Below are 21,283 nucleotides of genomic sequence, written 5' to 3'. Positions count from 1 at the left end.
CCCTGCCTTCCAGCTCCGAGAGCACCCGCTCCTACCGGCGGGGTGGGCCGGAGCCTGGAAGACTGTCCCTCAGCCAGGCAGCCTCTGTGCAGAAGGAACACGCCGGTATGAGCTCTGGGACCATGGTTTGAGGGGCGGTGGCAGGACACGTGGGAGGCAGAGGGGGTCAACGGGAGGCGGTTGGGGTGGGGGACCTCTCCCCATGACTGGGGTACATATGAGAGCAGGTGGCCGCAGCTTGGTCAGTGCCTGCCCTTCCCACCACAGCCCAGGACACATGCAGCTGGGGAGAGCCCAGGCAGAGGTGGTGATGCCCAAGCCCTGGCTTCTCTCCGGGAAGGCTGAGCGAGCCCCTGTCAACCAGGCTGGAGGCTCAGAGAAGGTCTCACCTCCCTGCAGATGAGGCAGGATTAGGGTGGCTGTGTACCAGTCTTTAGTGTGCCCGACTGTCCCCTTGTAGGAATCTGCTGAGACTGCCAACTCCCAGGCACAGAGGCATGTGACAGGGACCAGGCAAGGGCTCTCATCCTTAATCCGACTTCTCTCTGCTGGATCACGAAGCCTCTCACAGCTACCCATAGTTAGTTGAGGAACTGGGAGTGGGCACAGGACAGAGCCAGTTGGGCTGAGAATAAAACTGCTTGTTCCTTGTTCCCCTGGGGATTCCTCAGGGGTGGCCGTGGGTGTCAGTGCTGGGAGCGGGAGGCAGCAGGGGCAGGAACCGGGTCTCTCTGAGGAATTGCCACTCTCACTGTATCAAAGTCAGGCACCAGACACAAATCTGTGTCCACAACCAGGTATCTGTCACCCAGCATTTAGCCGATACTTGTCGTTGAGACGTGCATGCTAAGAAGAGGCCGGGCTTCAGAGTGTGGAGGCCTTGGAAAAGTGGCTTCACTTCTTTAAGCCTCAGTTTCATTGTCTGTTAAATGGGGATAATTTCATCCATCCATGACAGGACGGTGGTGAAACCGAGTGAGATAAACAGCTGGTATATAATAAAAGTACTTAGACGGGGCGCCTGGGCGACTCAGTTGGTTAAGTGTCCGACTCCAGCAAAGGTCATGATCTTGCGGTTCATGAGTTCGAGCCCTGCGTCAGGCTCTGTGCTGACACTCAGAGCCTGGAGCCTGCCTAGGATTCTGTGTCTCCCTCTGCCCCTGCTGCTGCCCCACTTGCACGCTCTCTTGCTCTCTGTCTTTCAAAAATAAATAAACATTAAAAATTTTTTAAAATATATAATATAGGTACTTAGAAACTATCAATTTTCATTCTTCTATCCCCAGGTTGGCTTCACTGAAGGAGAGGGCTCAAGAAGGGGGGTTCTCCTGGAAACTCTGCGCAGCTTTTGCAAGACTAGCTCCTTGCTGGCCTTTGCATGCCCGAACTACCCCCGTGTTTGGGCCCCAATGTTCAGAGCTAGGACTTGAACCCGCAAGACTGGGGAACTGAGGCGTCCATTCCCTTGGGTCTTGCTGTCTCTGTCCCTTGTGCCTCCGTGGCTGGCCTTCCTCCCTGCCGTGGACCCATACCCCTTGCCCAGGACACTGGGCCCATGTTAGGGCTAATGGTGGCTCCTTCCTCTCTATCCCATCACTGCCCAGAGGCCAGGGAGCCAGAGGGCTGGGTCTGAGATTCTTGAGCTACTCTCCATCTTGAGAATGCTCAGTCTCTCATCAGACCAGAACTCTGCTTCTTCTCTCAGTCTGGGGGCTCCGTAAGAGTAAGGCCGGCCTACCCTCATGCTTCATGTCCAGACCAGGGATTCTACCAGACAAAGGGCTGCCTTCTTGGACATTCATTAGTCTAGGACTCCTTTCCTGAGTTTCTCTCTATGTCCAGATGTCACACAAGTAAGACAAGGGTCTTGCAGATGTGGTCCCTTGCTAGGAAGCTGGTCCCCAAGGCTGGGCTTGGGAATGGGCAGGGCTAGATCCCAGGGGATGGTCCTCGGCCCAGGGGCAGACAGTCGGCTGGCTTACACCGATGAGACCCTGCAGTTGTCTATAGCTTGCGTGCCTTCTGCTTGGCCAGTGCTCATGCTGAACTGGCTGTTAAGTAAAAACTCTGAAGAGTACTCCTTTCAAGGGACAGCGCAGCCTTCCCGGGCACCTCTGTTATATTCCCCAGCCGGGAGGTAGACTAGGAGTAACCCCCATTTGCCTACTCTCCTTGATTTAGCAGGAAGAAAAGGAATGGTCGGAGATGACCGATCTTCACTTCTCTCCTTTTTCTTCGGTCAACTCAGGAGCCTTCCAGTCTTGGGGGAGGAAAGAGCTAAGAAAGGAGGAAGGAAAATAATAGGAAGGGAGAGCAGGAAATAAAGTTTCTCCTTCCCCTTGCCAGAAATTCCACCATGACTTTCAGCCCCATGTTAGAAAACAGGTACACTTAAGCCATCATCAATCTCTAACAGCTTTATGGGCACTGGGCATGAGGCCCTGGCAAGGATGGGCCAGGCCAAACAGAAGAGGCTGGAGGGTGCCAATGGCCAACGAAGCAGTCTGGCCCAGGAGGCTGAACTGTTTACCCTGGATGGAGACCTGACTGGTCTGGGATCCCACAGGAACAGGGTTGTCTTCTGAGCCTCCAGTGTCTGGTTTTGTTCATCTCAGACTTGTTATTTCACTCATCTCTAATAAAAGATTTTTGTTTTATTAAATTCCAGTGGTTTCATTTATGTGATCTGAAGAGCATTAGGGAAGGGGGTGGGAATTCTAGGGCCTGGAACTCTTTCTCTGGACCTGCTAAGGGAGCTGGGCCTGGTGTAGAACAGGGATGATTTTGCCCCAAGGGACGTTTGGCAATGCAGAGACTTTTTTTTTTTTTTTTTTTTTTTTTTTTTTTTTTGACTGTTCCCAACTGGAAGGCGCTGCTGGCATCTAGTGGCTAGAGGTCAGAGATACTGGTCACCATCCTGCAATACACAGGTCAGCCCCACAACAATGCATTATCCCATCCAGAATGCTAGTGGTTTCCAGGTTAAGAAACACTGGTGCAGAGAAAGCCTGTTGGACGGGGAGTCAGGAGACTCGTAGTTGAGGTCTGCCACAGCCTTTGTCTCAATTTGACTTTCCCTGAGACAAAAGCTTTGGGGACCAATAGTTTATTGTGAGGTGACCCCAGGAAACATAATAAGGAAGTAGGGAGTGGAACCTATGTAGGTCAAACGCAATAGAAGTTATATTAATGAGGGGCTACCACTGGGAACAACTAGGACTTATCTTGGGGACTGTATTGATTAGAACATATCTTCAGGCTCCTGGCTGGCTCGATCAGTGGAGTGTGCGACTCTCGATCTCAGGGCTGAGAGTTCGAGGCCCGTGTTGGGCATAGAGATTACTTAAAAAGTAAATAAATATATAAGAACATGTCTTCAAGTTGTCCCACTGAAAGTGAAAAAATTGGTGTGTTTACCACCAAGTCTGGTCTCCCACTGGTTGCGGGGTCCTTCCTGGGGGGTGTCCATTCCCAAGCACCTCCAGCCTGCTCTGAACCCTCATTCAGGGCACGTGGGAAGGTGTTGGATGTGCGTCCGGGAATTGCCTGCTGTGACCTCCAAGTGAGGATAGGTAGACAGAGGGAATATGGTGGGTACCAACGGTGTCTAATATGTCTGAGCAGTGCAACCCTGGGCTCCTCTAAGCCTCAGGCTTCCCACCCATACAATGAAAAGGTTGCACTCGATGTTTTCTTAGGGTCCTTTGAGTCCCGATGATGTAGGAATCTTGGCTTCTTTTGATGTCCTACAACTCAGGGTGGGAACTGTGTGGAAGTTTGAGGAAAATCAAATGTTGTTTTTAAAAAGGCAATCCTGGGGCGCCTGGGTGGCTCAGTCCGTTAAGCGTCAGACGGGCTCAGGTCATGACCTCGCGGTTCATGAGTTCAAGCCCTGCATAGGGCTCTGTGCTGGCTCTCTGCTGTTGTCACGGAACCCGCTTCCGATCCTCTGTCCCCCTCTCTTTCTGCCCTTCTCCTGCTTGTTCTCTCTCTCGATAAATAAATAAACTTAAAAAAAAAAAAAGGGTAATCCTGAATAACTAGATGGCTGTCCCTTCAACCCAGAGGTTGGTTGGGAATTGGCCAAGAGACTGTCCCCCATACCGAACTGATAAAAGTCTAACCTCAAAGTGGTCCACATTGCTAATGTAGTCAGACCCCACCCACCTCTGGCTTCCTGCCCCGTTTGCCCCCAACCTACCTCTCTGTGCTACAGCCCCAGCAATTTTTCAGTTCCTCCAACCCTGACATGCCAAGCACACCCCCATCGCTAAGCTTTGCACATTCAGAACTCCAGGAGGACTGTTTTGTTCCTCTCTGGATGCTCAGGGCTAGAACTGCCTGGCACATAGCAGGTGCTCAATAAATACACGTTGAATGAATGAATGTCTCTCCATCTCTTACACAAACACTCCCTTCCTCCTCCCCTCAACTCCCACCCTGCACTTCTGCCCAAAGTTTAAACTTCACTGCTTCAGAGCAGATGACACCTCAACTGGTGCAGGTCCCTTCAAATGTGTTCTTCAAGTATCCTCCCCTTCTTCCTGACCCTCGTCCCAGTTGTGATCATATGGAATCGATTGTGTCCAAATGTGCTTAGGCTTTTTCTTGCCCATAGACTCAATCTCAAACTTGCTGGGACTAGTCTGTCTTGTTTGTTGCTTGGACACTCAAAAAGCATTTGTTGAATGAAAGAAAAACCTGCCCGTTCCTACCAAAGTCCCAGGCCACACAGCAGCAGTCAGAAGCCCATGAGTTGTGACCGAGGCTGGGTCAGGGTTCTCTAGAGTTTTGTCAAGAAAGTCTGGAGGTGTCACTGAACACCCCATGCCACAGTGCCCGACTCGGTACACACTATGAACCACTTTTCATGCTTCCCTCTCAGGCCTCTTAAAGCCTCTCTCCCGCACAAGGATCACTTTGTGTCAATTAAGCTCACTAGTTTAGGACTTTTCCTGGGTCTGCTGGGGATACTTGGAAGGTCCTTCCACTGGAATCCAGATGTGTGCACAGCTGTGGGGGCACAATTCTGCTTCCTTCCCTTCACCCGAGATGACCCTTCCAGACCCAATCCCAGTAGGGAGGCAGTGGCCTGACCCTGAATAAAGGGCACCCACGCACCTGGGTCAGGATTTCTCAAAGCCGGGTGCACCTAAGTATCTCCCAAACCCTCGCTACTCAGAGAGCAGTCCTGGAGGCCGCTCCGCCCGTTGCGCTCCCGGGAGCTTGTTAGAAATGCAAAAACCTCACTGCAACAAACAAAATAGAAACAGAGGGCCTGGATACACGCGTGTCCCCAGGCCATGTGCACGAATGAGTGAGCAGGGGGTACAGCAGAGTTGGATTTAACGATCGTGCACGAAATATGATCCGAGGGCACCAAGATGCCTGCACCTGAGCATAGGCGCGGAGCTAGGTCCCGCTTTGAGCTGCGATCGTGCACCGACGCGGGAGCCAGGACTCCTCCTAGAGCGCCCGGGGCACCCTCAGGCGCCCTCCGCGCCGCGACTGCCTCCTGGGTCCGGGGACCACGGCCTCCCCACTTGCCAGAGAGCACTCCTTCCCAAATCTCCCTTCGGCAGAAGGGCCCAGGTGGCGGGCGCTCTCTCGAAGCCTCGTCCCTCTCCGCAGGCCAGGCCCGCCGGCGCGGGCAAACTTTGCCCGGGCGAGTCCTTGAAGTCTATATTTAGTGCACGTCACCCCTCCCCCTGCGGTCGAGAGGCGGGCGGGCCGAGAGGGGTGTGGGGGGAGAGCCCCGCCCCCCGCAGGCGTGTGTGTCGTGTGGGTTTGGGGCCCCGCGCGGTTGCGCGCGCCCTCGGCCTTTGCGCCTTCCGCAGCCCCGGCGCCCCTCGCCCCGCCGGGCGTCGTGCGCCAGCATGGGCCAGGAAGAGGAGCTGCTGAGGATCGCCAGAAAGCTGGAGAAGATGGTGGCCAGGAAGAACACGGTGAGGCTGCAGAGTTTGGGCCACAGCCCCCGCCCCCAGGAGGCGCGGCGCGTGCGAGCCTGGTGTCCCGGGGGCGCGTGTTGGCGGCGCGCCCGGGAGGCGCGTGCGGGACTCGAGGGAGGCGCGGCTGACGCAGGGCTCAGCGCCCCTTGGGGACTGCTGGGGACCCCAGGGTGGGTGTGTGCACGGCCCAGGGCGCTGGGCAGGATCTTGCGGGACCGCAAAGACGAGGCTTGTGCATGCCCCTCTGGACAAGTGGGGTTCGGGGGCGCTGGGTAGCTTCTGCAGGGCCCGGGAAAGCGAGCGAAGAGACCAGGACCTGGAAAAGGACTTTCAGAGTCCGGGGACTCACGGCGGCGTGTGCAAAGCCAGGGGAGCGGCGGCGACAGCGACAGCGGGGCGGGGGAGAAAGGGGAACGGGGGAGGGGGGATGGTTTACAAAATCCTGGATGGCCCGAGAAGGGGCAAAGAAACTTGAGCTGATGTGGGGTGCTGAGCCGCCTCTATCCCTCACCCCAGTAGCGGATCTGGAGGAGAGCAGCAAGGGACCTCCGATCCCACAACCTCACAGCTTGGGGCGCCAGGAGCGGTTCTATTTGCAACTTTCCCTTAACTTGGCCGCAGGGTGGGGCCCCGGGCAGGCGGGGGCCGAACAGGTGCTGGGCAGCCGCTGCTCCCTAGGGAGGGGGAAGGGGGGACGGGCTGGAGGCCTGGGCTGTCGGGGCCGGGGGAGGGGGAGCCGGACCCAGAGGGGAATCAGGACTGAGGGCCCTACCTGCGGATACCTGGACTCTCAGGCCGACTTGAAGTTAATGTTTGATCCTCTCCCTGATCTTTGCCTCAAGCTGGAGGCCACCGGGTTGCCTGGCCAGAGCAAACTTGGCCTTGGGTCTGCGAGGGTCTGGGCACACCCAGAGAAGGAAGAGAGGAGAGGGTAGCCCATGGGACTGTCCCCCCACCTCACCCTGTACCAGGGCCCTCCCAGTCCCATCTTCCATAGCCAGGTGCTGGAACAGGACCTGCCTTTCCAGCCCATTCTAGATGTGACTCTAGGAGCTTGGGGGAAGGGATGGACCTAAGAGAAGTTTTAGAGCAGGGAAGATGGAAGAGTCCCATGGAGTGTCAGGCTACCCTGGTGTAGACAATGAGTTGGTGTCCATACAAAGGCCAGAGTTACCAGTTTCCTCATCTGTAAGGAAGATACGAGATTATCTGTCTCCTGGGCAGGAGAGCCTCTGCTGGCAGTGGTGAGGGTAGACAGATGTAAATCCTCCTGGAGGATTTGAACTAGTGCTGGGTAAGAGTTAGAGAATGACGCCTGCTTTTGCACAGCCAGGAGGGGCACAGAAACCTGCCGAGTGCTGGGAACGCCCTCACCCACACATTCCCAGCCTCCACCCGCCGCCCCCCCCCCCCCCCCCCGTGCCGGGATCCTCCAAAACCAGTGCAACTGAGCCTCAAGTCAGAGGGCACTTTCCCAACTGGGGGTGACGGAGCTCAGCCCGGGTCTTCTGAGCTCAATTCCACATCACAGTCCTGTCCCTTGCTGACTCCAGACTTGAGCCATGAGATTCTGGGCTCCGGGGCGGGGTGGGGGAGGCCGGGACACCTGAGGAAAGGCAGTTTTGGGGAGTAGAGCTCTGGCTGAGGAGGAAGCCACCTGCCCTGGGTTCCCTCTCGCTCCTTTTATGGCCCTATGCTCACCACTCTGCTTCCCTCTCTGGGCCTCGATTCCCTCTTCTGTGAAATGGGAAGAGGAAACTGTGTCCCTGGGGGATGGATTCCTGAGGAAGTACCCAGAGCTGTCTCCCGGAAAGAGGCAAGCCTGGCCACAGGGTCTCTGTAGCACAGAGCTCGTCTGCAGCCACGTCTGCGCCTGGGCTCTTGGCGGCATCTGGGTGGGCACAGAGCTCTGGGCCTGTGGCCCACGGAGGTGGAGACTGCTCTGGGAGCAAAAGTGGGCCCGCCCAGCAGTGGTTAGGGAGAGGAGGACACACTTCCTGTAAGAAGACGGAACCTCCACGTTGCAGCTCAGGCCTGGGGTTCACTGCCAATTACTGAAGTCCCAGCAACTTTCTCAGGGCTTTTGTCAGACGCTGTGCGTGTGCACCAACTGGAGCAGCTTCAGACATACACCAAACAGTCACAGCTACGCATACACATAATTACACGCAACAAACATAGCCACACACACGCACAGCCACACACAGCAATAGCTAGACAAGCATCTATACACATAACTGCATGTGAGTCGCGGCACTGGTACTGACATGATAGATACTGACATGATAGATACACGGACCCGTACGTTTACAGAAAGACACGCATGCGTGCACCACACAGCTACCCCCATACTTGCAAAGTTACGGACTTAGCAAGCAGCCACAGTTTCACATCACAGGCGTCTCCCACAGAGACAAACAGACACACTGTGCTTCGAGCTGCATTTACACAGCTCCACACACGGACTAAAGATACTGCTCGCTGCATATCCCATCCCTGTACACAGACAGACACCCAAGTCAGCTCTTGCACACGGCTTCGCAAGTCCGGCTGCACTGAGGCTCCTGGCTATTCTCCAACATGACCCAGTTGTACAGCGTGACATTCAGAGGTGCACACCCCGTGGTAGGCTGGAATCCGCTTAATGTCCATTGTTGATTTTTTCAGGAATTTTGCAAGCTGGTTGTTAAATACAGCCATTATTTTATTTTATTTTTTTAGTTGATTAGCGCTGACGCGCAGTGCCACTTTGGTTTCAGGTGTACAACATAGTGATTCATCAACTCTATGCTATGCTGTGCTTACCACAGGTGTGGCTACCTACCATCTGTCACCATACAAATGCCGTTAAAATACCATTGACTAGGGGCACCTGGTGGCTTAGGCGTCAGGCACCTTAGGCAAAGGTGATCCAACTTTGGCTCACGTCATGATCTCACTGCTCGTGAGTTTGAGCCCCACGTCGGGCTCTGTGCTGATAGCTTGGAGCCTGGAGCCTGCTTCAGATTCTGTCTCTGTCTCTGTCTCTCTCTCTCTCTCTGCCCCTCCCCTGCTCATGCTCTGTCTCTCTCTCTCTCTCAAATATAAAATAAAACATAAAAAAAATTAAAAATACCATTGACTATGTTCCCTGTGTGGAGCCATTATTTTAAAAATTAAATGATATGCTTCCAGTTAAATAAATCGTATTAAAAACAAAGGACATTTAAAAATTAAAAAAATAAAAACAAAGGTAACACACACTCCAAAGTCATCACTTCTAATTATTTTACTACATTTCACTATTTTACTACATTTCACTCTCCATGGTCTAGAGGTTCTGTTATATCAATATGGTGGAAATCCTAGTATAACGGCATGATAGGGTACATTTCTTCCCAGTGCCTCCTTTTAGTTCAGTGACAGCATATTGGTAGCTTGAAATTGACCTACAAATCAGGCGGGGGTTTTTTTTTTTTTCCTTTGAGAGCTGGGTGTTGAATGTTGACCAACATGGCACCACACCTACTCACGTTGATATTCCATAACTACACACATCTAGACAGCTTTTCGTCCATACTTACACAGGTTAGAGCTGAAAGGCCTGAGTTTGAATCCCAGCTCGATGCCTTGTAACTTTGGGCAAATTATTTAATCTCCCTGTTTCTTGGGTTGCTCATCTGTGAAAATGGGGTAATAATTCAGTAAGAATGAGAGTAGTAACAGTACCTACCTCGCAGGGCCCGTGTGAGAGTTAAAGGAACTAATGCAGGTGAGATACTTAGAGCAGTGCCCAGCACAGAGCAAGCCTTTCATTGGTGGTCCATGCGTGCAGGGTTACACGCAGGCGTGCACATCCACAGGTCACGCCTCCAGAAACATACTGCTAACCCACGTTCCAAGGGAGGCTGAGGGCTGACAGAGGGCACCCCTTGGGATGTGGTCCTGGCAAGGAAGCCTGGCAGGGCGGGCGTTGGCTGCTGGAACCACACAGTGAGACCAGGGCAAGGGGCATACAGGACACAGTCAGCTGGTGCTCCCCAGGGAACCCATCTCAGGCCAGGGGGCGGGGCTGGCCTCTAGGAAGTGGGTGCAGGAAAGAGAAGGCTGAAATGGGGCATGGGTGGCCCAGGGCCTGGCAGCCAGCAGATTTTCAGATCTGAGGCTCCTTTCCTCCCGTCACCCCCTCCCTTCCCACCTTCCGCTCTCTGCTTTATTCATTCACTCAGGAAACACTGGGCTGTGTGCTAAACCCTGACGTTTCAGAGATTAAAACAGTCCTCCTACCCAAGAGAAATGAAATGAGAGCGTATGTCCACACAAGGACTTGTACATGAATGTTCCTGGCAGCTTTATTTGTGGTAGGCCCAACTGGAGGCTAGCCCAAGTCCCATCAACAGGTGGATGGATGGCGGAGCCTGGCTGACTCAGTCGAAGGAGTGTGCGATTCTTGATCTCAGGGCTGTGAGTTCGAGCCCCATGTTGGGTGTAGAGAGCACTTAGATAAATAAACTTTAAAAAATCGTTTTAAGTTAAAACAAACAGGTGAATGGATAAGCAAATTGTGGTGCGTCTCTACAATGGAAAACAACTCAGTAATAAAAAGAACTATCGATCTACACAGCAACGTGGATAAATCTCAGTTACCCCGAGTGGAGGAAGCCAGATGAGAAGGCCCATTGCAGTACTCTTTATATGAAATTCTTTAAAATGCAAATGCTTCTAGGTGACAGAAAACAGAATCGTCGTGGCCTGGGCCTGGGTTGGGGTACAGGGAGGGTAGGTTACAAGGGGGCACAAGGAAACTGGGGGGTGATGGTCATGTTCTTATCTTGATGGTGGTGGTGGTTCCCTGGGCGTACACAAACGTCAAACGTGCGGTTTGTTGCATGTCACTTACACCTCAATAAAGCTGTAAAAAAAAAAAAAAAAGCCATGGCCCTCACTGTGCAGAAGCTCCCAGTTAGGAAGCGGGAGGATGAGGAGGTAGACACAGAAGCAGTAACAAGAAGCCACAGTGATTAATCTTAGAGGCGAGATGGGCATGCATGGCCAGTAGAAGGAACAGCAGAACGAGTGGCAGGGGTCAGGGTGAGCGGTTAGGGCTGGGCCCCGTTCAGAAGGGCGAGAGGCCAGCTGGGTGGTGGGAGGTGAAGTTAGAGAGCTGGTCTGGGGCAGAATCTTTTGCCTCTGTCTCTCTGTCTCTTTCTGTCCCTTGCCTGGCCTTCAGCCACTTGTCTCCCTATATCCTGTTGCTGGGGCAATCTCCCCCTACCTCCTGCACCCCTCTTTCCCACCGACACCACACAATGTCAGAAAGGGGCCCGGCGCAGAACCTATGTCCTCCGTCCTCACCTTGTGGCCTCCCACAGGAAGGGGCCCTCGACCTTCTGAAGAAGCTGAACAGCTGTCAGATGTCCATCCAGCTACTCCAGGTGGGGCGGGGGTGGGAAGCCTCGGGGGCAGTGCCTGGGGATGGGGAAGGAAAAGACGGGGCGGGGGGAGACCTCCAAGGTGGAGTCTGGGAGGAATTTCTAAGGGGAGGACCAGGGGCAGCGGAGGTCTTGGGCTCTGAGGGTGGAGACTGAGGCATTTAGATGGGGCAGGGCACCTTTCACGCAGAGGGGGTCCTCTGGGTCTGTGAGAAAGATCGGTTTGCTTTCCTTGAATACCCCAATTCCTCAGGCCCTGGGGCTGTGGGATCCAAGGGGCCAGTGATGCAGGGAGAAGGAAAAGTCACCCAGTTTTAGATCCTCCCCGTGTCACCCCCACAGCCCCCAAGCATTACCAGAAGCTCTTGGCCCTGAAAAAAATCAACACAGATCCAAGCTGCAGTAGCCAGAGCTGTGTCTTAAGCTGAAGCTTGAACTCAAAGACACGAGGAGGTGGAAATGGTGAGGGGTCATCAGCAGCAGCCCAAACCACCACTGCCGCAGCTTTTCACCGAAGCTGCAGTCATCCGTCAGTGCACAGGGCTGGGCCTTGGGCACCGGACCTCACGGAGAGCCACAACCAGGGCTGTGACCCCAGCCACGGGTTAGGGCTGAGGCCCCGGAGAGGCTGGGGCTGGGGCTGGGGAAAGAGGGTGCGGAGCCAGGGCAGGACTTGCCAGCTAGGGCAGCCCATCCTGTGTGTCCGTGCCAAGACCAGCCCCTGACCCTCTCGCTTTGCAGACAACCAGGATTGGAGTCGCCGTTAACGGGGTCCGCAAGCACTGCTCAGACAAGGAGGTGGTGTCTTTGGCCAAAGTCCTCATCAAAAACTGGAAGCGGCTGCTGGGTGAGAGGGGACAAGTTTGACTCTGGCTGTGTTTTGCTCCCAGTCCCTGGGAGGGGACCATGCCGGGTGTATAGCAGGCACTCTGTATGTTTGTTGAATGACTTGACAAATGACAGGTGACCTTGTAAGTGGGGAATGCCCGTGTTTGTCTACACAAATGCAACATTTGTAGACGTGTGAGTTTTTGTGTACGTGTGCCTATCTGTGTATGTATTTCTGTGTGCTCGCGCGTGGATGTATACAGCACATGTCTACATACACACATTTGTGTGCAAACGTCTTTCTGTCTCGCTGTGTGAGCGTGGATTTGCACACAGATGGCACGTGGTATAAATGTATTCTTGCGTGTGTGCATGTGTGTCGGAGGCACGGGCGACTGTTCCTGCCCCTGCCCTTTGCTCCTCCCTCCCCCAAGTCCCGCGGGGATCTGCTGAGACAGAGGTGACTTTGAGAACAATGTCGTGCTTTCATTTCCAGACTCCCCTGGACCCCCCAAAGGAGAAAAAAGAGAGGAGAGAGACAAAGCGAAGAAAGAAAAAGGGCTTAACTGTTCTGATTGGAAGCCAGAGGCAGGCCTTTCTCCACCAAGGAAAAAACGGGAAGATCCCAAAGACAGGTATTTTTTCCTGGGATGGAGAGAAGGGGGCCGGCATGTGTCAGGTCCTCTGTCAGCATCTCTGTGTATATAACTCGTTTGATCCTCACGCCCCCGGGAGGTGGCTGTTGTTCTCATCTCCTGCAGTGCCCCTCCGTGGGTCTTGTTTGGCTCAATCAGACAGACTCAGAAGACCCAAACGGGCCATCCCTGGCACTGGCCTCGCCTAGAGGGCTCCAGGGGCAGGAGACGCAGTGTGCCAGCAGGGTCGGCCCAGGCGTTTCTCGTCTACTAGGGAACCAACCACACAGTGTCCAGACCTAGACTCGCCTCCCCAGGTACAGGGTGATGACGCACACCACAATGTTGGGGGGTCTTTGTTAGAAGACAAAGCTGCCAGGATCCCAGCAAGGGCAATGACCAGCTCCAAGATTCACCGTACCTGGGGCAGCCCAAAAGCTATGCTTTTCTACCTATTATTTATATTTCATTCAGAGCCCTTCCTGTCTAGATGTCATTTACCAATCAGGACTCACTTGCTAGAAACAGTGTTGCCTAGAAACACAGCTGCCGTCCCACCCTTGTCAGAGTTCCAGGGAAATGGGGCTAGGAGCTTACTTAACCATAGAGAAAGAAAAGTGTTTTGTTGGCTCTTTGTTCAACATTTCCATTTCGTGACAAGGAAGCTGAAGGTTGGGGAGCAGAGACTTCCCCAAGATCACACAGCTGTTATGTGGCTCAGTGGGAGTCCGGTCTTTGTCAGACCTCCCCAGACCTCTGCTGAGAGGAATAGTTGTTTTTCTCCACTCTGTGCCCCTTCCCCCTTGCCCACCTAGCCAGGGTCCCCCAAACTGCATGACTTTCAGATAGACCCAGATGCCTTACCCGTGACAGTAGATAAAAGCCTTCATCAATGTAGAAATAAATCCTACCTGTTCCCTATCTGACCAGACCGCTTAATTCCTTGGGTGGGGTGGGGGGGGGGTGTCTACCTGTGTTCACCTAAGAGATGAGAAGGCAATATTAGATAATACTGAACATCTCTGGTAGTACTAGATAATTAATGGTAGGAAATATGGATAATACCATCTGTGATTTATCATCATCTTTAATGAACACACCTTTGACCCAGGCTAGCCGCTATAAGGAATCATTTTCAGGAATTAACCAGATCAGAGGCTCCTAGCTGGCTCAGTCGAAGAGCATGCAATTCTTGATCTTGGGTGGTGAGTTCAAGCCCCACACTGGGTGTAGACATTACTAAAAAAAAAAAAAAAAGAAAAGAAAAAAAAAAAGAACCAGATTAAAGCATAAACACTATATATGTGTAATATTTTTTACTGTCATTTCTGAAACATCTTTAATCTCTGAACCCCTTTTAAATGAATGTTTGTTATAATCCTATAAAACAAGTGTTTTACAGAAAACACTTTAGGGAATGATGCTATGGAAGGAAGATCTCACCCAGAGGGAGACATACCTCCTCCAGGTTACTCCCAGTTTGGGTTGTGAAAATAGCTGTGGGGCAAGATGTCCTTCCGTGCACAGAAGAATCCCACATACTGAAAAACCACCTACTATGTTCAAAAAGCCCATGGAGAGGTAGTGCTGGATAGAAAAATATTTAATGACGTGGGAAAATGTTCACTAAGTATTACGAGAATCTCTATGTATGATATAGTATATATAGTATGATCCCATTTTTATAAAAATTAAGAAAGTGAGAGGCACCTGGCTGGCTCAGTCAGAAGAGCATGTGACTCTTTTTTTTTTAAAGTTTTTTTTTTTTTTTTCAACGTTTATTTATTTTTGGGACAGAGAGAGACAGAGCATGAATGGGGGAGGGGCAGAGAGAGAGGGAGACACAGAATCGGAAACAGGCTCCAGGCTCTGAGCCATCAGCCCAGAGCCTGACGCGGGGCTCGAACTCACGGACCGCAAGATCGTGACCTGGCTGAAGTCGGACGCCCAACCGACTGCGCCACCCAGGCGCCCCAGGAGCATGTGACTCTTGATCTCGGGGTCATGACTTTGAGCCCTACGTTGGGTGTAGAGTTTACTTAAAAAAAAAAAAGTTAAAAAAATTAAGTGAATTTTGTGTGCATGTATAGGAACAAAGACGGGAAGGATATATACTAGGATGGTAATAGTGATTATATCTGGGTGGTAGGATTGAGAGGTTTTTTTTCCTTCTTGTTAATTTCTTTCTCATTTTTTCCAATAAATACGTACTAATTTTTACAGAAGAAAAAAAAATGAAACTTAAAAAAATTTTTTTTTAAGATTTTTTAATTTACTTTTGAAAGAGAGAGACAGAACAAGCGAGAGAGAAGCTGAGAGACAGAGACAGAGAATCCCAAGCACACTCCATGGCGCCAGTGCAGAGCCCGATGTGGACCTCGACCTCGCGAGTTGTGAGGTTATGACCTGAGCCGAAACCAAGAGTCAGACGCTTAACCGACTGAGCCACTCAGGTACCCAAAACTATTTTTTAAAAAACAAAAATATATCAGGGTGCCTGGGTGGCTCAGTCGGCTAAGCGTCTGACTCTTGATTTTGGCTCAGGTCATGATCTCACAGTTTGTGGGTTCAAGGCCCTCGATGGGCGCTGCTGACATTGCAGAGCCTGCTTACGATACTTTATCTCCCTCTGTCTCTGCCCCTCCCCTGCGTGTGCGCACTCTCTATCTCCTCTCCCTCTCTCAAATAAATAAGCATTAAAAAAAATTTTTTTAGGGGTGCCGGGGTGGCTCAGTCGGTTGAGCATCCGACTTCGGCTCAGGTCATGATCTCACAGTCCGTGAGTTTGAGCCCCGCGTCGGGCTCTGTGTTGACAGCTCAGAGCCTGGAGCCTGCTTTGGAATTTGTGACTCCCTCTCTCTCTGCCCCTCCCCCATTCATGCTCTGTCTCTTTCTGTCTCAAAAATAAATAAAAACTTAAAATTTTTTTAAACACAAAAACATATCTGTGATTATAATTAAGAAGAGCCTCATAGTCTACTCTGTACAATAAAATTGTAAAATCTGTATTGTTGGGTTTCTTTTCACAATGATCCCATATCGCTTTTGAGATCAAAACAAATAATAGCATTTAAAAAAGTAAACAAGTAAGAGTGATAAAAATCTGTCATGGAAATAATGGAAAATATAAAGAAGTAAGGGAAAAATCACCCACATTCCCCCCACCTAAAGATAATCGCTTGATATTTTGGTGTATGGGGTTTTTTAAAATTTTTTTGTGTGTTTTTATTTTTGAGAGAGACAGAGAGACAGAGCAAGTGGGGGAGGGGCAGAGACACACACACACACACACACACACACACACACACACACACAGAATCCGAAGCAGGCTCCAGGCTCTGAGCCGTCAACGCAGAGCCTGACAGGGGGCTTGAACTCCTGAGCTGTGAGATCATGACCTGAGCCGAAGTCGGACGCTTAACCAACTAGGCCACCCAAGCACCCCTCTGGTCTTTCTAAAGTGCAATACTTGTCAGATGTTTCTGTAAACTTTTTTATGTTTGTTACTTTCATTTTGCTCATTTTGCAATTTTGTGCCACTTGGAGAAATCCTGACATTTCACTTTTCATATGGCGTGTTCTGTTTTTGCAAAGGGGCTAGAAGTTTGGCTGGCAGGGACCCCCGGAGCCCCACGGTGCCCAGTGCGGAGTTAACGCTGACTGCATATTGCTAGGCCAACTGTATCAGCACTTCCTGTGTTCATGCTCAGGCTGGTCTGGTCACATGCGGTTCTTAGCACCTTAGCTAATGAAGGACCAGGACGGAGAGGGGTCTCATGGGATGAAATTGAACGACTAGGGGCTGGACCATTGGGAAAGGATACCAAATGGGATATGGGACTAACCTGTAGAATAGGCCATGAAAACATCTGGGTAAAGATAGCAGCCTGAGCACATGTGTTTCCTTTTGCTCCATCCCTGAATCCCACTAAAGATCATTACAGTGTTTTTTTTTTAAAGAACTACAAGGATGACAAGTATGGGAGAGGAGACATGTGGAGAGCAGAAAGCCAAGTCCTGGGCTGGACTTGGTCACTTACACCCCTCCCCCCAACCCAGTCTCTGAGACTGAGTAGTGTGATCTGAAAAATAGGCATTATTTTCTCAGGTTTTTTTCTTCTTAACAATAAAATGTTTTATTTGTAATACATTCTAATTATATTCAATGTTTTAATTTAACTATTTTGTGTTATATTTATTTTATTATACAGGTTTTTACTTGCTCACTGTAGAAAGTTTTATTTTTTTTAACGTTTATTTATTTTTGAGACAGAGAGAGACAGAGCATGAACGGGGGAGGGTCAGAGAGAGAGGGAGACACAGAATCGGAAACAGGCTCCAGGCTCCGAGCAGTCAGCCCAGAGCCCGACGCGGGGCTCGAACTCACGGACCGCGAGATTGTGACCTGGCTGAAGTCGGACGCTCAACCGACTGAGCCACTCAGGCGCCCCAGGACTTTTTTGCTCTGGAAGCTGCTGTAGGGACATAAATGTCCTCTTCCCAGCCAGCCCCTGGACGCAGATGCTTTCCTCCCCGTTTGACAGGGGAGGGAACCTATACTCAGAGAAGACTGGGATTGCAACTCATGTCATTGCCTCCCTTTTCAGAACGATAACTGTTGTATAGGCTTTACGCACGTGGAAAATGAACTGCAAGGAATGACACTGAACTTAATACTTGTTACCTCGGGGGAGCTTTCTTTTCCCACTTTTAGTTTTGATATTTCTGTATTGTTTGACTTCACGTTATCTGGCAACAAATATCGATAGAGCACCCACTCTGTGCTAGGCAGTCTCTTATTCGCTTGGGATAAGCCAATGAATAGATGAGATTGGATTCCCCAGGAGCAGAGCCTGAGACAGATTCAAGTGCAAGGGGCTTACTTGGGAAGTGATTTCAGGAAATGCAGACCAAGGAGGGAGGGAGTGAGACAAGGAAGGGAAGGACACCAGGGTCTGTTAGTGGGCAGGCTACTGCTGTGGGCAGCCAGGGCTTAAATCCTGCTGGGAGCTCTGGGTGACGGTGGGCAACACACCCACTGGAGGGCTGAGGGTGCTAGGGCTTTTATCCACCAGTTCCTACGGGTCTGGTTGAAGGTTGCTCCTGGCAGTGGCTGGCACAGAGAACTCCCTCGGGCAGACACCCAGCAGGAAGCTCTGGGGTCCCGGTGCACTGGTAGAGTGAGTGCCTGAGGGGACGTGGGCTGGGCACCAACAGTGTCCCCCACAGTGAACAAACTCCCCTGCCAAGCTTTGTGCTTGCAGAACTTACATGGGAGCTGGTGAGATACTCCACATGATCAGCAAGCCAATTATATAGTATGTTAGAAGGGGATGTGTGCATTGGACCTAAAAGGAAAAGGCTGGAGAGGGGTCACCTGGCTGGCTCAGTCAGAAGAGCATGTGACTCTTGATCTGTGGGTGGAGAGTTGCAGCCCCACGTTGGGTGTAGATATTATTATTATTTTTTTTTTAAAAAGGAAGTGTGGCTAAGTGAGATGGGCAGTGGGAGTTCCAATTTCAGACAGATTAATTTTATAAAACCAATAAAAGCAGGGCACCTGGGTGGCTCAGTTGGTTAAGCAGCCAACTTCGTCTCAGGTCATGATCTCGCAGTTCGTGAGTTCAAGCCCCACATCGGGCCCTGTGCTGACAGCTCGAAGGCCTGGAACCTGCTTTGGATTCTGTGTCTCCCTCTCTCTCTGCCCCTCCCCCACTCGCTCTCTGTCTCTCTCTCTCTCTCTCTCTCTCAAAAATAAATAAATGTTAAAATTTTTAATACAAAACCAATAAAAGGGGGACATATATTAGACATCATAAAAAGAATGTAGCTACATGCATTTTGGAAAATAGAAACAAATTTTCACCTCTGATCCCATCAGCCTAACATAACCCTGGTTGTATTTTCTTTTTTTTTTTAAAGACGTGTTTTTATCTTTATTTATTTTTGAGAGAAAGAGAGAAAGAGGATGCGAGCAGGGGGGAGGAACAGAGAGAGGAGACACAGAATCCGAAGCAGGCTCCAGGCTCTGAGCTGTCAGCACAGAGCCTGATGCAGGGCTCAAACGCACGAACCAACCGTGAGATCGTGACCTGAGCGGAAGTTAACCCCTTAACCGATTGAGCCACCCAGGCACCCTGATATTTATTTATTTTTTAAGTAATCTCTACACCCAACGAGGGGCTTGAGGTCGAGTCACATGCTGTACCCACTGAGCCAGCCAAGGTTGTATTTTCTTTCAATTTTTTTTTTTCTCCTAGGCATTGGTTTTCCTGTGTGACTTTAGAAAGAGTATACACCTAATTTTGTGCCTTTTTTCACTTGCCATTTTAACACAGCTCTTCCGTCTCCAAGGCCCATGTGCCCCTCCTCTCCTTCTCCTAAGTAAGGTGCCCACAGGGGAGTCTGAAGCTGATCCAGCTCCTCGTGAGAATAGGCAATCCCGGGAATTCCAGTGTCCGTGAACTGCAGCCAGCCAAGGCCCGCCTGCCTAATAGCAAGAAGGAAGGGAGCCTGCTGAGAATTACTTATTAATAATTAGTAATACCAAAAAAAGGGGGTGGGGCACCTGGGCGGCTCAGTCTGTAGAACATGGGACTGTTGACCTCGGGGTTGTGAGTTCAGACTCCACTTTGGATATAGAGATTGCTTAAAACTAAAAAGTGTTTACTAAAAAAAAACAACAACAAACTAAAAAGTGTTTACTTATTTATTTTTTTAGAGAGAGAGCGCGCGAAGGGGGGAGAGGGGAAGAGGGAGAGAGAATCTCAAGCGGGGCTTGATCCCGTGGCCCTGGGATCACAACTTGAGCCAAAACCAAGAGTCAGACGCTCAACCGACTGAGCCACCCCAACACCCCTAAAATCTTTTTAATTATTAGTAATACATGGCATAACACAGGTAACGTATCTGGTACATACTAGGCTTCCTTCCCTTGATTGCTTCGTTTGATGGAGGGTAGGTGCAGGTGACCAACCCACGCCCCCTGGAGCTTCCTCTCCAGGCAGCTGGGGTCCAGGTGTGTTCCATCATCCTCATCCCGGCAGGCCTGGCTTCCGGAAGCTTTCTGCCCAGCCTCTGAGCTCTCTAGCTCAGTAGTGGGGCTAGCCTTCAAGAGAATCTCATCTCCAATTTCTGTTCTTTCAGGAGAGACTCTGTGGACTCCAAGTCATCAGCCACCTCCTCTCCAAAAAGGCCATCGATGGAAAGGTAAAGGAAGCCGTGGGTTTCTCCATCCCAGAGGTTCTGTTCAGCACGTGTCCCTCTCTCTGCTTCCATGGAGGAAGCCCAGGGCAGGAGAAAGGAGGAAACTTCATCCATTATGTTGCTTCCAAATTCTAGGACCCACGCAGCAAGTGGGCCCCTGAATCAGAGATAGGGCTCCTTCACTGGGGTGGCTGACCAGTCACTGTTGCCCCATCACTGCCTGGGGAACATTCTCAAGGTCAGATTGAACCCAGTGAGGGCAGGGGTCTTGAAAGTCTATAACTGGAGTGTGATCTCTGGGTTTGGTTACCCAAAATAGCATAAGTCATCGAGTTATTTATTCATCAAATATTTGTTGAGGGGTGGCTATGTGCCAGGAACTGTTCTAGGTTCCTGTCCATGGATATAGCTGTGAGCAAAAGGAAAATCGCTGTGGTCATGAGGCCTATGTTCTAATAAGGAGTGACAGGTAATACATCAGTAAATATGTGACCGGCGCTATGGAAAACAGCAGAGTGAGGGAGGTTGAGAAAGATGGTCATCAAGGTGGTCAGGAGAGTCCTCATGAGCAAACCCTTCAAAGAGATGAAGGAATTAGCCATGCAGATATCAGGGTCATTCCAAGCTGAGGACCCTGTGTGGCAGGGGCAAGAAGCAGTGAGGGGGCCAGGGCTGGAGCAAGGAAGCGAGGTAGGAGAATTGGGGGACAGAGTGGCAAGGAGCCACAGGAGGAAACTTACCGGCATGCCTTTGGCTGCTGTACTGAGTGTGGATTGTCAGGGCCAAGGGCAGGAGCAGGGACCAGCCAGGGGGCCATTCAGTAAATCAGGCAAGATATGGTGGCTTGGACCAGCGCGGCAGCAGTGAGGAGAGAAGTAAAGGACTCCGGATATATTTTGAAGAGAGAGCTGGCAGGATTCTCTGACAGACTGGGGAGGGGTACAAGAGTATATGAAGAGTCAAGATGATTCCAAGTCTTTTCGCTTGAGCACCACCGAGGACGGAGTTGCCCTTAGTTGGAACGGGGAAGACGGTGTGTAAATCAGGCTACGGCGGGAGATGCAGAGCTCAGGTTTGGATGCGCTGGGTTTGAGGGGTGTCCTAGTCATTCAGGTGGAGAAGTTGAATGGGCAGTTAGGTTATACTAAGCTAGAAATCAGGAAGAATGTCTTGGGCTGGAAATCTAAGTTTCAGAGTAATTAGCATGTATCTAGTATCTGAAACCACAAACCTGAATGAGATTGCTAAGGAGAGA

At 51.1% G+C, this 21,283-nt stretch overlaps 2 protein-coding genes across 2 annotated transcripts in view; both read left to right on the top strand.

The window, feature by feature from the left end:
• The window catches only part of ASAP3 (ArfGAP with SH3 domain, ankyrin repeat and PH domain 3), a 48,882-nt gene extending 46,143 nt beyond the window's left edge, over nucleotides 1–2,739 (top strand). Inside the window, 4 exon segments of the mRNA XM_042951924.1 lie at nucleotides 14–44; nucleotides 46–105; nucleotides 1,287–1,314; nucleotides 1,317–2,739. Coding sequence (XP_042807858.1) covers nucleotides 14–44; nucleotides 46–105; nucleotides 1,287–1,314; nucleotides 1,317–1,360 — 163 coding nt within the window. The 3' untranslated portion in view covers nucleotides 1,361–2,739.
• A 3,058-nt stretch (nucleotides 2,740–5,797) lies between these two features.
• Nucleotides 5,798–21,283, top strand: part of TCEA3 (transcription elongation factor A3) — a 36,408-nt gene continuing 20,922 nt past the window's right edge. The window contains exons 1-5 of the mRNA XM_042952555.1: nucleotides 5,798–5,945; nucleotides 11,300–11,362; nucleotides 12,101–12,206; nucleotides 12,684–12,822; nucleotides 19,969–20,031. Coding sequence (XP_042808489.1) covers nucleotides 5,877–5,945; nucleotides 11,300–11,362; nucleotides 12,101–12,206; nucleotides 12,684–12,822; nucleotides 19,969–20,031 — 440 coding nt within the window. The 5' untranslated portion in view covers nucleotides 5,798–5,876. The remainder of the gene's footprint in view (nucleotides 5,946–11,299; nucleotides 11,363–12,100; nucleotides 12,207–12,683; nucleotides 12,823–19,968; nucleotides 20,032–21,283) is intronic.

Source organism: Panthera leo, chromosome C1 (genome assembly GCF_018350215.1).
Source record: "Panthera leo isolate Ple1 chromosome C1, P.leo_Ple1_pat1.1, whole genome shotgun sequence".
Lineage (NCBI taxonomy): Eukaryota > Metazoa > Chordata > Mammalia > Carnivora > Felidae > Panthera > Panthera leo.
Note: the sequence above shows the minus strand (reverse complement) of the source record. Positions and strands in the feature narration are given on the sequence as shown.